Below are 16061 nucleotides of genomic sequence, written 5' to 3'. Positions count from 1 at the left end.
GGCTTTTAGCGGATCAGCTGATAAGCGGCTTATCAGCGGATCAGCTGATAAGCGGCTTAGGGCTTAGGAAAAGGGGGAAAAGGGGGGGGAAACCCCGCAGGAACTCGCAAGACATTTTCGTCTTGCGAAGCAAGCCCATAGGGAAATTCATTTTGCGAAGCGCCTCCAAAATGGAAAACCCTTTCATCTAGCGGGTTTTCCGTCTTGCAAGGCGTTTGTCTTGCGGGGCACCACTGTATCAGGAAGAAAGGCGAGAGCTGTTTGACAGGGGAACAGTCCCTCTTTGGAGGCTCCTTCCTTAGAGGTTTCGAACCAGAGTTTGGATGGCCATCCATCATGGGTGCTCAAGCCGAGATCCCTGCATTTCAAGGGGGTTGGGCTGGATGATCCCTGGGGGTCCCTCACAACTCCACAACTCCAGGATTCTGTGACTCAAAATAACTCCTGGGCCTGAGCAGCATCTTGAGGAATGCTGGCGGGTGAGGTCATCTCTCAGCTATGCGCACACGCTCTCTCACACATACACAAAACTCGTTCTGGAGTCAGGATGTCAGCGGACACTCAGATGACTTGCACTAGCTGAAGAGTCCCCCTTTGTCCTTCTTGCTGGAGGCTGCGGCTGAACTGGGAGGGGGGTCCAATCTCTTGCAGATCTCATTTCTTGCATCCTGCAAGGGTCCCTCTGTTCCCCCTGGGGAAGGGCTGCAGCTCAGCAGCAGAGACCCTGCTTTTCCTGCAGAAGGCCTCGGATTCGATTCCTGCTGCTAGCAGCTCCAAACATGGCTGGGAGAGGAACAACAAGTCAGTGTAGATGATACTGAGCCAAATGGACCCAATGGTCTGACTCACTATAAGGCACCGTCTTGTGTCCTCTCTGTCTGTCTGTCCTTTCTTCAATCATAGAATTGTAGACCTGGAAAGGGATCCTGAGAATCAACTAGTCCCACCCCCTGCAGGAATATTGCGCTGTCCCATTCCGGGATCAAACCTGCAACCAGTTCCCATGCTGCTTCTCTCTAGCTGCATAGCAAATCGTTGCAAAGCTCCCTGATTTCCCCAAGCCCCTTCTTGTTTCTAAATGTTTAGAAAACGCCTGAGGTTCTTTAGCTCAGTCTTGGCCAAACTTGGCCCTCCAGCTGTTTTTGGACTACAGCTCCCATCGTCCCTAGCTAAAAGAACCAGTGGTCAGGGATGATGGGAATTGTAGTCCCAAAACAGCAGGAGACCCAAGTTTGGCTAACACTGCTTTAGATTTATCTCCTTGCGAAAACAGAAGCTGGGTTATTTTTGTCTGTTTCCCCACCCCAACGGGGGTCTGTCTGACTATCTATCTACAGTGTTGTAGGATTGGGGTTTCCAAAGGGTGCCTGGTCTCAATTTGCAGGCATCAGGTGTGCCGTGTTGGTGGGAGGAGAGCTTCGGGTGCAGCGCTCCCCATCTATTTTTCTTTCTCAAAAACCAGAGGGGTCTTTGTGGCAATTTAGATCGGGTCCGTGGGATGGAAGGGAGAGAGTTAGCTTGTTGCCTCTGTGACCCTGCTTGACTGCGGAACGGACAACTTCGCAGGGTTGTGGGCTCTCCAAAGCCCACCTTCCCAGCAGCTTAAACATCGCCATCAAGAGTTGAACTGGGGCAATGTGATCCTGGCGCATAGGCGGGGCCTTGGGCTCACTGATACCGGTTGGGCAAGGGGTGTGGAGACCAGCAGTAGGGGGCGCCAGAGCCAACAACAGGTAGAGCCTCCCAGTGAGAGGTTTAAGTCAAGGTCGATGTGGCACTGCCCTCATGGACCAGCCTCCTATTCTGGGCTGTTTGCGTGGGAAGAGGGAGCTCTGGGGAGGACCAAATCTCTGAGGCATCTTCGGCAAGCTTGCACCCCACATCCGTCCCGTCCGGCTTGCAGAGTGGTAAGCTCAGGCCAGCCACAACAGAAGCACAGACATTCCTTTCCCCTGGAGTAATTGTGGAAAGCCAGAACAACGTAATTCAGGGAAAAACAAAGTTTTAGGACTGGAATGTGCAGGCTGGGTGAATTTATTCGTTGTTTGCTTTGCCTTGACCGGTCTCCCTGCCCCCTGCCTCGCAGAAACACCAGCCCTGGCTCTGTGTGGCTCACAACAGCCCTGCAAAGCGGGCTGGGCTGAGATGTGGGGATTGGGCAGCATCTTTTAATAATAATAATAATAATAATAATAATAATAATAATAATAATAATAATAATTTATTATTTATACCCCGCCCATCTGGCTGGGCTTCCCCAGCCACTTTGGGCTGCTTCCAAAAGAATATTAAAATACTGTAATACATCAAACATTAAAAAGCTTCCCTAAATAGGGCTGCCTTCAGATGTCTTCTAAAAATCTGGTAGTTGTTGTTCTCTTTGACATCTGGTGGGAGGGCGTTCCACAGGGCGGGTGCCACTACCGAGGAGGCCCTCTGCCTGGTTCCCTGTAACTTGGCTTCTCGCAGAGAGGGAACCGCCAGAAGGCCCTCAGCGCTGGACCTCAGTGTCTGGGCTGAACGATGGGGGTGGAGACACTCCTTCAGGTCTACTGGACCAAGGCTGTTTAGGGCTTTAAAGGTCAGCAGCAACACTTTGAATTGTGCTCGGAAATGTACTGGGAGCCAATGTAGGTCTTTCAAGACTGGTGTTATGTGGTCTCGGTGGCCACTCCCAGTAACCATTCTGGCTGCCGCATTCTGGATTAGTTGTAGTTTCTGGGTCACCTTCAAAGGTAGCCCCATGTAGAGCGCATTGCAGTAGTCCAAGCGGGAGATAACCAGAGCATTCAGCTTCATGGCTGAGTGGAATGTTTGGTCCTGAGTCTCCCCGTGTTTGAGTCCCATTCTTTAGTCTTGTCTCCTGCCACCTCGCCCACCAAAATTTCGAGCCACGCAGGGGTTGCTTTGCAATGGTGAAAGTTCTAGGTTCACAGGCATCACCAGTTTAAAAAAACACAGGTGAGCTGGCAGGTGGCAGGGAAACGATTGCTTGAGAAGGCAGCTACTGGTGAAGTTGTTTTTCCACTATTATGAGCATCATTATCACCCCCCATCCGCTTATTACTGCCTTCCACACAACCATTTCATTCCCCCCCATTTTTTATTCATTTTATAACACTAATAAACAACACAGACAGAAAAACAAACAAATCCTTGAATAACAACAACAACAACAACAACAACAGCCACAGCTGCTGCTGCTGCTGATTTTGAATTGAAATAATTTTTATTTCGTTTTACAAGTCTAGACATCCATCTTTACAGATTCCTCCGAATCTCTGGACTTCCCACCTTCCCCTCCTTGGGTCCTACTGTCAGCCTTTTCAACTGCATATTATTCAGTAGTCCATCTTTCGTATTACTCCACCATCTCCATAGTATTTGCTATGTTACAAGTGTTATTGCAACCCTGCTGATGTTTTCATCTGCTTACAGTGGTCTCCAAGATGAATTATAAATCCCCCTGACTCTTTGTTAAAGATGGTGGCTGTTGTTCCAATCGTGCTCTTTTGTTCTTCCGCCAGTGGCCTGATCACCCTCAACCACAACGACAGCTACTACCTGAAACCTCCAGCCAGCCCGGACTCTGAGCCTCACATCGTCTATAGGGCAGAACACCTGCCAATCAAAGGCGGGACCTGTGGGCATGGTGACCAGATGCAAAGCAGCATAGCCGATATCGCCCGGTCCTTCAAACTGTCTGCACATCAGCGGGTAAGCCTTTGGGCACGATAAGTGGACAGGGTGGAATCCCAGATTTGGAAGCTAATAGGTTTTTGTTCATCTCACCTTTCCGGCAAGGATAGGGGTATTGAATTTAATTGTAAATTATATTCTGGAAACGTGGGAGATTACAAGTGGTCAAAAATAAATAAATGGATGTACCGTGCTATATTAGAAGCAAAAAAACTTGTTTTGGTGAATTGGAAGAGCCATAAAAAGATTCCATTGAGCACATGGATTGATAATACGGACAGATTAGCTACATGCAAATGAATTGCATGTCGACGCAAATTAAGAATGGATAAATATGAAGAAATCTGGAAGGAATATTTAAGCAATAAGAGGCGGATAGTGGTGGGAAGTAGGGGGAGGAGAGGTGGGGAAATATTGTTAAAAAGGCGTAGTCATAGGTATATCAGTGTATTCAAATCTGAATTGTCAAATTGTGTTATTAGTGTTGTTATGGTTTTTGTTGTATGAGTCTTTTGCGGTTGTTGTTTGTATTGAAAAAAATGATTAAATAAATAAATAAATAAACCTTTCCAGAGCTCAAGGTGGCGTTCCCTGGCTCTCACCCACCCCACAACAACGAGATCCAGTGTGGTGTAGTGGTTAAGAGCGGTAGACTAGTAATCTGGGGAACCGGGTTTGCATCTCTGCTCCTCCACATCCAGCTTCTGGGTGACCTTGGGCCAGTCACACTTCTCTGAAGTCTCTCAGCCCCACTCACCTCACAGAGTGTTTGTGTGGGGAGGAAGGGAAAGGAGAATGTTAGCCGCTTTGAGACTCCTAAGGGTAGTGATAAAGCGGAATATCAAATCCAAACTCTCGAGGTAGGTCAGACTGAGAGGCAGTGGCTGGCCAAGGTTGCCCACCGAGTTTTGTGGCTGAGTGGGGATTTGAACCTTGGTGTGGCTCCAGGCTCTGCCAGCAATTCATGGAAACGATTCAACCATATGCCAGAAATTTAGGTTAGCCCCACCAAAATCCACCTGTACCAAAATGAACATTGTAGGTTTTGAGAAATAAAATTTTATTTTATGGTTTCTTGTTTATATTTTGAATGAGACATATCTGAGGACAGCAAAATCTTTTCAGTGCTTAGGGCCTCTAAAGGTCTTAATCCGGCCCTGGCCAGGATCACCATAATAGTTGCTTTTCCTTCCTTCCTGGTGACACTGAGCAAATTTGTCTTTCAGAAAAGGAGAGATCTGTGGAGAACCCTGAAATACATGGAGCTCTTCATTGTTGCAGACTACACCCTGGTGAGAATTTTTGATGTCAGATTGTTGTTTAGTTGTTTAGCTGTGTCCGACTCTTGGTGACCGTTGGACCAGAGCACGCCAGGCACTCCTGTCTTCCGTTGCCTCCCACAGTTTGGTCAAACTCATGCTGGTCCAACCATCTCGTCCTCTGTCGTCCCCTTTTCCTTGTGCCCTCCATCTTTCCCAACATCAGGGTCTTTTCCAGGGAGTCTTCTCTTCTCATGAGATGGCCAAAGTCTTGGAGCCTCAGCTTCAGGATCTGTCCTTCCAGTGAGCTCTCAGGGCTGATTTCCTTCAGAATGGAGAGGTTTGATCTTCTTGCAGTCCATGGGACTCTCAAGAGTCTCCTCCAGCACCAGAATTCAAAAGCATCAATTCTTCGGTGATCAGCCTTCTTTATGGTCCAGCTCTCACTTCCATACATCACATTGCTGTCAGGTAGCATGGGTAGAAAGAGGGTTTTGTACAAATTCCCCTGTGAACTGAGTGGTCCAGCCATGCAGAGACTCCAAAGCCCACCTTCCCAGCAGCCCAGATCTTGCCAACCTGTGTACCCTTAGCCTGGCTTTGTGGCGCACAATGCTTCATGAGAAGAGGCAAGATACGAGAGTCCACAGATGCATTTTCCAGCTTTCTGCTGGGGAGTGTTTTTTTCCCCCGAGAGATGGCCCAGGATCGAGCAGGAGCCCTGCTCTCCTTCTGTGCTTGGAGAAACATCAGGACTTCCGGTGATCCTAGGTAGGAGAGAATGAGGAGAGGTGGTCCTCAACGCTGCACCGAATCTTGGAGATCATTGGAGAGCCAGGGGCTTCATGAAGCTTCCTGAATGCCCAAAGCTCAGGTCAGGTCCCCGACCAGATGTCCCTGGCAAGACCACAAGCAAGACAAGTCTTCTGCTGTTGTTGGTCTCCACCTGTTCCAACCTGGTCCCTGCCAGATGTTTTGGGCTACCAGCTCCCACCAGCGATGGCTGGGGATGATGGGAGTTGTAGTCCAGCACTACACCAGGAAAGCACCAGGCAGATGAAGGACAGTCTGGAACGGTCATTCCCAAAGTGGCCGGTACTTCCCCCCCAATGGGGCAGTGGGATTGGATCGAATTTGTTGAATGAGTTAAAGTGATTGGTGTCAATTAGATTCTGGATAAATGTGAATCAGTTGTGACTGCTTTGAATTTTAAGTGTGTTTTGAATTTTAAAAGTGTATTTTGAATTTTATTGTATCCAGGATTCTTGGGGGAATGCTTTGAATGTGTTGTTGTTGTTACTTTTATTATCTATATACTTCCCTTCATCCAAGGACTGGGGGGGGGGTATTGTATTGTGTTGTTCTTGTTTTCATTATGTATTTTGTGTTTTTACCTTGTATTTTTATGTTGTGAACCATCTTGAGGTCTACAGATGAAAGGTGGTATAGAAATATAATAATATTTCTTACCGGGACATGCAAACTGCTATTCTGAATAATGCTTCTTCTAGGGTAGGGGGAACTGGGGGTAAGTTTAAGGAACCAAAGGCTTGATAAAGTTTGGGACCCGCTGGTTTGAATGAAGACAGATCCTTCTGAATTTAAGCACAGTCGTTCTCACATATTCCGTGCATCATGGGGGAAGTAATTCTTCAAAGAGCATCCAGCAATGTGTGTTAGTTTCGGCTGAAGAAATGTCCCTAAATTTGTTCCTTTGCCTCTCCTTTTCTCCCTTTCCCCCTCCTCTTCCACCGTCTCCTTCCCAGTTTGCATCTCAAAAGCAAAATCTGGGGCACACCAAGCAACGGATCTTGGAGATTGCGAATTACGTAGACAAGGTAATTGCTCAGAGACTGTCAGCAAGACTTGGGTTATGCACAGCTACCTATTCTGAACATCAAGCCCACAAGCCCATAAAAAGAGCCCTGGAGCTGGATAGCTCGGTTGGTTAAAGAATGATGCTGACAACACCAAGGTTGGAGGTTCGATCCCCGGAAGGGACAGCTGCATATTCCCTCATTGCAGCATTCCTATGATTGGAACAGGATCAGGCCATAACCTTGGCGTTGTCAGCACCACACTCTTACCAGCCGAGCAAATTGAGGAAGACTCCGTTCTGAAACCCGAAGAGGTGCTATAAGTCAGCGCAGACCAAGCTGCCCCCAACCTGGTGCCCTCCGGGTGCTTTGCACTACAACTCCCATCAGCCCCCGCAATGATCAGGGAGCGGTGGTCAGGTCTGCTGGGAGTGGTTGTCCACAACAGTGGTGGCTGGTGCAAATCAGACCTGGTAGGGCAGGAGGCAGGGAGTCCGACACTAGGTGGCGCCAGAGGCAACTAGAGCCCAAGCCAAGTAATTCTGGTTTAGTCCTCTTCCTCCGGGATGAGTTCTACAAGGCCAGGGCAGAGACTAAGGAAGGGGAAGTTGGCCGTCTGGGCTGGATATAAATGAAAAGTTAAGCAGGTGGGGCTGGCGCACTGAGATTAGTGGGGCAGGGCCCCACCTGCCCTAATGGACCAGCCGCCAGTCCCAGGGGGGTGTGGAGGAGCATAGGCTTAGGGCCCTCATATTTACGGGACCGCCTCTACTGGTCTGCCCCACAGAGGACCTTCAGGTCCATGAATAACCATAGTTTAGAGCAGTGTTTCCCAACCTTGGGTCTCCAGCTGTTTTTGGACTACAGTTCCCATCATCCCTTACCACTGGTCTTGCTAGCTAGGGATGATGGGAGTTGTAGTCCAAAACCAGCTGGAGACCCAAGGTTGGGAAATGCTAGTTTAGAGGTCCCGGGCCCTAAGGAAGTCAGACTATCCTCCACCAGGGCTAGGGCCTTCTCAGTGGTGGCTCTGACCTGGTGGGATGCTCTGTCCCATGAGACCAGGGCCCTGCAGGATTTAACTTCCTTTCGCCGGGTCTGTAAGACAGAGCTATTCTGCCTGGCCTTTAATTTGAATTGAGCCTGATCTTTTATTTCCCTTCTCTTCCCTCCCCCTCCCCTTTTATGAAGATCACCCGCTCTGAGACCCCACAGCTAATTCTCCCCCGGCCTCCTCGCTGGCCCAAGTAGGACCAATTCAGCCATCTAGCCCTGGTGACTATCTGATGCTTATTAGATGGATTTCCCCCAAATTGATTTCTGAACTTTGAATTTTATTGTTATTCATGTTTTTATACTGTATTTTCTGCTGCTTCTATAATTGTTTAAATTTGTTGTTAGCCGCCCTGAGCCCAGTTTTCTGAACCGGGAGGGGCGGGGTATAAATAAAATTTTATTATTATTAATTATTATTATTATGCCTGACTTAACAGTGTTGGGGGGCTAACAGCACGCTTATTTATTTCGTATAGTAAAGTTATACACAGCTTGATTTCAAAAAGCAAAACCCTCCAAGCAGCTTACAAAGAGAACAAGCCAATAAAACTATCAGTAAAAACAACTGGAAGCCAGGATATCTGTCAGTTAGAGCATGAGGTTCTTAACCTCAAGGTTATGGGTTCGAGTTCCACACTGGACAAAAGACTCCTGCCTTGCAGGGGGTTGGACTAGATGACCCCAGTGGTCCCTTCAAACTCTTATGAACTCTTTAAAACTTGCAAAAGACAAAATCCGCAATAAACTAAGAGCAGATTAAAACATACGCCAACATTCTAAATGTGGGGTTTTTTTTGGGGGGGGGGAGGTTATTGGTTTTAAAATACATATTGCATTTTTATGTGGTGAACCGCCCTGCGATCTTCGGACGAAGGGTGGTATACAAATTTAATACAAAGCAATGCTAATAATGTCCAGGAAGGCTTCCCTGAGAAACAAAGAGGCCTTTAGCAGATGCCAGAAAGTGTACAGTGAAATTGCCTCAATAGGCGGTGAGTTCCAGAGGTGCTGCCACACTGAAAGATTGATTTCTTACAAATGCAGAGCGGGGTATTATCTGGCACCTGTAACAGGGCCAGCTCTACAGATTGAAGTACAGTGGACGCTTGGGTTGCGAACGTGATCTGTGTGGGATGCACGTTCGCAGCCTGCAGCGTTCGCAACCGACACCTGCGCATCTGCACACACGTGGGTTGTGATGCGGTGCTTCTGCGCATGCACAAAGCACGATTTAGCTCTTCTGTGCATGTGCGACCGCTGAAACCCGGAAGTAACCCGTTCCGGTACTTCCGGGTTTGGGTGGGACTGCAACCCCAAAAAACACAACCTGAAGCGTTTGTAATCCGAGGTATGACTGTAGTCAAGTGGGCAAGGTGATCTTGCAGGTGAACTATGGGTCCATTACAGTGGTACCTCTAGATACGAACAGGACCCGTTCCGGAGCCCCGTTCGCATCTAGAAGCAAACATAACTAGTGATGGCACGTCTGCGCACGCACGTGTCGCTTTCCGCCGCTTCTGCGCATGCGTATGACGTCAGTTTGAGCGTCTGCGCATGCGCAAGGGTTGCCGCGGAGCGCAACTCGAACGCGCTCAACCCGAAGCGCATTCAACCTGAGGTATGACTGTATTATTGTTGTTGTTGTTGTTGTTGTTGTTGTTGTTGTTGTTGTTGTTGTTGTTGTTGTTAATAACCCTCCTCCTCTCTTCCTGCTCCTCTTCCCCAGTTTTACAGGTCCCTGAATATCAAAGTGGCCCTGATCGGCCTGGAGGTCTGGACCGAGAGGGACCAGTGCAGCTTGAGCAGCGATGCTCACGCCTCGCTCATGTCCTTCCTGCAGTGGAAAAAGTCTCTGAAGGCCCGGAAGAAGCACGACAATGCCCAGCTGCTGACGTGAGTCATCGTTTCAGAAGCAGCCATCGATAAGCTGGCTCATGCTAGGGGGCGGGTTGTGTGTGTGTGTGTGTGTGTGTGTGTGTGTGTGTGTGTCTGTAGGGCACTTCCCCTGCATTTTAATGAAATGATCCACCCATTATTATTATTTTTTCCAAACCGGTACGTGAACCAAAACGCAGCTATCCTCCAGAATTTGCGCTTCTCTGAATTTTGCAATGCAGTTTTCCAGCCACAGTGTGTGTTGTTATTGATTGCGTTTTCCCATTTATCCTGGGAACTGTAGCTTAACCCTCGTGGATCTACAAATCTCTAGCACCCTTAGCAAACTACAGTTCGCAGTATTCACTGAGGTGGCAAATGGGCTCAGAGGCACACCCACACCACAGATTCAAAACATCTCTTCCCAGGGAATACTGACATTTAAAGTGGAAGAGGTAAAGTTAGGTAAAGGTAAAGGTAAAGGACCCCTGGATGGTTAAGTCCAGTCAAAGGCGACTATGGGCTTGCAGCGCTCATCTTGCTTTCAGGCCGAGGGAGCCAGCGTTTGTCCACAGACAGCTTTCCGGGTGATGTGGCCAGCAGGACTATACCACTTCCGTCACAACGGGACACCATGACGGAAGCCAGAGTGCATGGGAATGCCGTTTACCTTCCCACCGCAGTGGTGGGAGTCAGCAATGACTGGACCTAATGGTCAGGGTTCCCTTTACCTTTACCTTTCTACGCATGAACTATAATGCCAATTCAATATAAAATCAAAAGTGCATACTCCATCTATATGGTGAATGGAATTGTATAACAACAATAGCTATGGAGCAGTGGTCCGAAAGTTATGTAACCACTGCTACTGACTGCATGTTGCAAGAAACCTAAAAAATCGACCTCAGGTCTCTTCCCTCTGTTTCCACCCTTCCCTTTCCTGTCTCCACAGCGGGATGACCTTTGTTGGGACGACCATTGGGATGGCACCGCTGGAGGGAATGTGCAGCGCAGAAAACTCCGGCGGGGTGAGCATGGTAAGGACAAGATCGCTGCTCCTCGATCCTCCTCTTGCTATCTAGAGCCACTTTCCAGAACCTGGTTGCTGTTTTCGACTACAACTCCCATCAGCTGGCTGGGGCTGATGGGAGTTGTTATGTACTGAGTAAAATAGGATCCAAAATGCAGCAGTCTGATTGGCCCTAGAATAATAGGATTAAGAATGCAGCTGTCTGATTGGTCCTAGAACAATAGGATCCAGAATGCAGCAGTCTGATTGGTCCTAGAACAATAGGATCCAAAATGCAGCAGTCTGATTGGCCCTAGAACAATAGGATCCAGAATGCAGCAGTCTGATTGGTCCTAGAACAATAGGATCCAGAATGCAGCAGTCTGATTGGTCCTAGAACAATAGGATTCGGAATGCAGCAGTCTGATTGGTCCTAGAAGAATAGGATCCAAAATGCAGCAGTCTGATTGGTCCACCAGAGCCACCCAATCCAGCTCCAGGTGGAAGTGAATCCGCAATCTGATTGGCCTACAGGAGAATCCCGGAATTAGCCAATCACGTGGGGCCCATTGTGTAAATAATGTATATAAAGCAGACATTCTGGGGGAACTTCCATTCCTCCTCACCACTATGAGTTGAATAATAAAGAGCATGAAATCCACTCTCAACTCTGAGTATATTTCAGGAGTTGTAGTTTCAAGCGACAGGATGGCAATCTGGTTGGTGAAAGCTTCTCAACAGCATCTCCTTTGACTGCGCAAAATTATCCTCTTTGTTCATGGGAGCAAGAGGCACTTCGCCTTGGGGGAAGGAAGCGTCGGGTTCTGCCGGGTGCAACCTCAGTTAGCCGCCGGTCTCAGTGTCTTTGGGGTTCCCATCCCATATCTGCAGGGAAAAGGCCCCAGATATTGGAGAATCTTTGAATTGTAGGGTTGGAAGGGACCAGCAAAGGTCATCTAGTCCAACCCGCTTCGATGCGAGAATCAAAGCTAAAGAATCCATCCAGCATCTGCTTAAAAACCGCCAATGGAGGAGAGTCCACTGAACATATCGACAAGCATCGTTGGGTTTTAGGGGCAGGAACAGGGTAGATTTGGTTTGGTTTGTCTAAAAGGGGTTTTGCGGCCAAACCCGAGCCCCTGAAATGTGGCCCTGGTTTGCTTGCATTTCAAGGGGTTAGACTGGATGACCTTTGGGGGCCCCAATCTATGATTCTATGATGTTCTCCTCTCCTTTAGCCTGAAGAGGTTCCCCCTGCATGTGTGTCCCGCGCCCCGGCTCCTTCGCTGTACAGCTTCCGGCGAATGCTGAAGTCCAGTGCCGGATTTATGTATACGCTAAACAAGCTATAGCTTAGGGCCCTAGTTTCTTGGCCCCCCTAATTTTTTTTAAAGGAAATAAAACCTGGATGTACATCTCCAAAATATAAGATAAAAAACAAATAAACTAAAACCTACATACAGCAACAGTGTTTTGTGTTGTGTAGGCTCCTATTATGCAAGAACAGTGGATGCTTGGGTTGTGAACGCGATCTGTGTGGGAGGCACATTCGCAACCCGCAGCGCCGCGTCTGCGCACACGCGGGTTGCGATTCGGCATTTCTGTGCATGCGCAAAGCACGATTTAGTGCTTCTGCGCATGTGCGGCTGCAGAAACCCGGAGGTAACCCGTTCCGGTACTTCTGGGTTTCGGCACGTCCGTAATGCGAAAAAACGCAACTTGAAGCATCTGTAACCAAAGGTATGACTGTAATGGGCCCCGCCTGCTAGCCTGCTCCCTAAGATATCACTAGTTTGCTCACTTCTATATATAGGGTGCCTACATTCTGCATGGACTGGTTTCATGGCAAAGGACAGCTGGACGTATAAAGGGTCCCATTACCTTCAGTAGCTTAGGGCCTCATCAAACCTAAATCCGGCCCTGCTGAAGACCTACCTCTTTCCCCTCGCTGTGTGTTTTCAGGGACCCCACCAAAAAATTCCTGGGATTGTAACCTGTTTTAGTTTTGATTGAATTGTCACAGCCCTGGGACCTCCTGGCAGAGGGCAGGGGATGAATTAGGCGATGATGATAATGAAAATGATGACCACAATCCTCTCTCCCAGGACCATTCAGAGCTGCCCATTGGAGCGGCCGCCACCATGGCCCATGAAATCGGCCACAACTTCGGCATGAGCCACGACCCTGAGGGATGCTGCGTTGAGGCCACGGCGTCCCAGGGTGGCTGCGTCATGGCTGCTGCTACCGGGTAAGAAGGTTTGGGGCAGGGAAACCAAAGACGAGCTTCTCAAAGCCTCAGTGACACACTGGGCAGTGTTGTTGTTGCTTAGTCGTTTAGTCGTGTCCGACTCTTTGTGACCCAAGGACCAGAGCACACCAGGCACTCCTGTCTTCCACTGCCTCCCGCAGTTTGGTCAAACTCATGCTGGTAGCTTCGAGAACACTATCCAACCATCTCGTCCTCTGTCGTCCCCTTCTCCTTGTGCCCTCCATCTTTCCCAAAATCAGGGTCTTTTCCAGGGAGTCTTCTCTTCTCATGAGGTGGCCAAAGTCTTGGAGCCTCAGCTTCAGGATCCGTCCTTCCAGTGAGCACTGAGGGCTGATTTCCTTCAGAATGGATCAGTTTGTTCTTCTTGCAGTCCATGGGACTCTCAAGAGTCTCCTCCAGCATCAGAATTCAAAAGCATCAATTCTTTGGCGACCAGCCTTCTTTATGGTCCAGCTCTCACTTCCATACATCACTACTGGGAAAACCATAGCTTTAACTATACGGGCCTTTGTTGGCAAGGTGATGTCTCTGCTTTTTAAGATGCTGTCTAGGTTTGTCATTGCTTTTCTGCCAAGAAGCAGGCGTCTTTTAATTAGATGCCCACTTTAAACAGCCATTGCTTCCGCCCAACTGGGAACTATAATTTGTTAAGAGTGCTGAAAGTTGTTAGGAGAACCCCCTATTCCCCTCTCAGAGCTACAATTCCCAGAGTTCCCTGTGGAGAGGGATTGACTGTTAACCCACCCTGGGAATTGTGTTTCCCTTTCTTTATTTTCCCTGCTGCCATCCAGAACCCCAGGAGCCAGGGGCATGGCACTACCAGCCCCAGAAATTAAATCCGGTTTTCTTGCAGCCAGCAAGGATGGAAAAATGGAGACAGATGTACAATGGCGAGAGAAGGGGGGGCAATCGAGTGCAGTTGTCTTTCGGAAGCAAGCCACATGTTGGGAAACAAGGGTCTTGTTCCGTGTCTGTCGGACGTGTTGAGAGGAGCCGGCACAAAACAGTGAAGCCTTTCTCCTCTCCGGAAAGCACTCGGCACGAGACTGTTTATAGACTTAAAGACACGGAGGGTTTGGGGGCCCCAGTGCTTGTGTCTGTGCCGCCGACGTTGGCGGCGGGATCGGCTGCCGCACAAAAGAGCCGTTGTCGAGGGGGAAGGAGAAATGTCAAGGAGACCACGGGGCTCGGATTTCAAGGCAATTCAGGGCACCGAAATAAATCACACGGAGGAAGTCGGTTTTGGAGAGAGGGTTCTGGGCTGGAGGGGTGCAGTGGGACAAGGCTTCTCTAGGGACAAGCCACACATTTGGGCAGAAGCCCTGGCTCCGTGGTAGAGCGCCATCCCAGGAGACTGAGGGCGAGGCAGTGGGGTGTAGTGGTTAGAGCAGTGGGTTCCAAACTTTACGGTTCCAGAGACTCATCCCCTGTGCCCTTCCTACCTTATTTAAAGCATTATTCATTTTTTAAAATAAATTTTATTAAGGTTTTTAGAGACAAAAACTTAACATCGCCACCCTGTTTTTAAGAAAACCAAACCAAGACTTTTCTCTAGATACAATAAAAACACAAAAAGGGGTGAGGGAGATAAATAGAGTAGAAAGAGGTTAAAAGAGAAAGATCGAAAAATAAGATTCGGAAAATGAAGAACTTCCGATTCTTCACCTGTCTGCTTAAAAAAAACCTATTCACTTTGTCCAATCAAATCTAACACCCAACAAAGCCACTTTCTGTAAACAAACATTATCTTCAATCCTCAAATCCAGATATCATTATTTCTTTTTCTTTCTCATGCCAAAAAATCTATGAGGAATTTCCAATCTTTAACCAATTTAAAATAAAATAAACAATATATATAGTTTGCACGTCCCACCACGGAAATTAATAACACAGTAAAACAGTGACAATTTACGGCACAGTTAAAACTGCACAGTTTAACTAATTCAACAAAATGCATGAACTTGATCCAGTGATGCCAGCTTTTTGCAATCTGAAAGTCCGTTACGCCTCAAGCGCCCCTCTGCTTATTATTATTATTATTATTATTATTATTATTATTATTATTATTTGTTTTCATCTTGTGTTTTTAAGTTGTGAACCTTCCTGAGATCTATAGAAGAAAGGCGGTATGGAAATTCAGTTAATCAATATTGACAGTCGCTCCTCTTTGCCTGTGTCTCTGCAGCCACCCCTTTCCGAAAGTCTTCAGTTCCTGCAGTCGGAAGCAACTGGAGAGCTACTTCTACCGAGGGGGTGGCATGTGTCTTTTCAACATGCCCGACACCAAGGACCTTGTGGTGGGCAAGAAATGCGGCAACGGATTCCTGGAGGACGGCGAGGAATGCGATTGCGGGGAGGTGGAGGTATGTCTTCGCGGCATCAGAATTTCTGTACTGAGAGGTGCTGGGGCCAAATAATAATAATAATTTGTTATTTATACCCCACCCATCTGGCTGGGTTTCCCCAGCCACTCTGGGCAGCTTCCAACAGAATATTAAAATACAGTAGTCTATTAAACATAGTCCCTAAACAGGGCTGCCTTCAGATGTCTTCTAAAAGTCTGGTAGTTGTTCTTCTCTTTGACATCTGGTGGGAGGGTGTTCCACAGGGCGGGCGCCACCACCAAGAAGGCCCTCTGCCTGGTTCCCTGTAACTTGGCTTCTCGCAGCAAGGGAACCGCCAGAAGGCCCTCGGCGCTGGACCTCAGTGTCCAGGCAGAACGATGGGGGTGGAGACACTCCTTCAGATATACTGGACCGAGGCTGTTTAGGGCTTTAAATGTTCCTTTGATTGTCCTTGAATTTTCCCTTCAAGCTTGCCAACCTCTGCTGCCACAACTGTGTGGCATGCCACACCCTCGGAGAGCCTCAGCTTTAAGGGGGCTATTCCAGGTGATCATTGCGGTGATCATTCTTTTCTCTCTCTCTTTCCAGGAATGCACAAACCCTTGCTGCAACCCGCAAAACTGCACCCTGAAAGCCGGGAGCGAGTGTGCGCACGGCGACTGCTGTGAAGGCTGCAAGGTATTCCAAACCATCTCGCTGTGATTCCCCCATTTCCAGGACCAGATGGGGTCC

General features: G+C 48.3%; 1 protein-coding gene across 2 annotated transcripts in view; it reads left to right on the top strand.

The window, feature by feature from the left end:
* The window catches only part of ADAM33 (ADAM metallopeptidase domain 33), a 97345-nt gene that overhangs the window by 55178 nt on the left and 26106 nt on the right, over positions 1–16061 (top strand). For both annotated transcript variants that reach the window (XM_081876728.1, XM_081876727.1), the window contains exons 6-13: positions 3528–3717; positions 4926–4991; positions 6725–6796; positions 9558–9724; positions 10659–10743; positions 12821–12963; positions 15170–15347; positions 15918–16007. In XM_081876728.1, coding sequence (XP_081732854.1) covers positions 3528–3717; positions 4926–4991; positions 6725–6796; positions 9558–9724; positions 10659–10743; positions 12821–12963; positions 15170–15347; positions 15918–16007 — 991 coding nt within the window. The remainder of the gene's footprint in view (positions 1–3527; positions 3718–4925; positions 4992–6724; positions 6797–9557; positions 9725–10658; positions 10744–12820; positions 12964–15169; positions 15348–15917; positions 16008–16061) is intronic.

This window comes from Podarcis erhardii, assembly GCF_964252035.2.
Source record: "Podarcis erhardii genome assembly, chromosome: 9".
In the NCBI taxonomy this organism is placed as follows: domain Eukaryota; kingdom Metazoa; phylum Chordata; class Lepidosauria; order Squamata; family Lacertidae; genus Podarcis; species Podarcis erhardii.
Note: the sequence above shows the minus strand (reverse complement) of the source record. Positions and strands in the feature narration are given on the sequence as shown.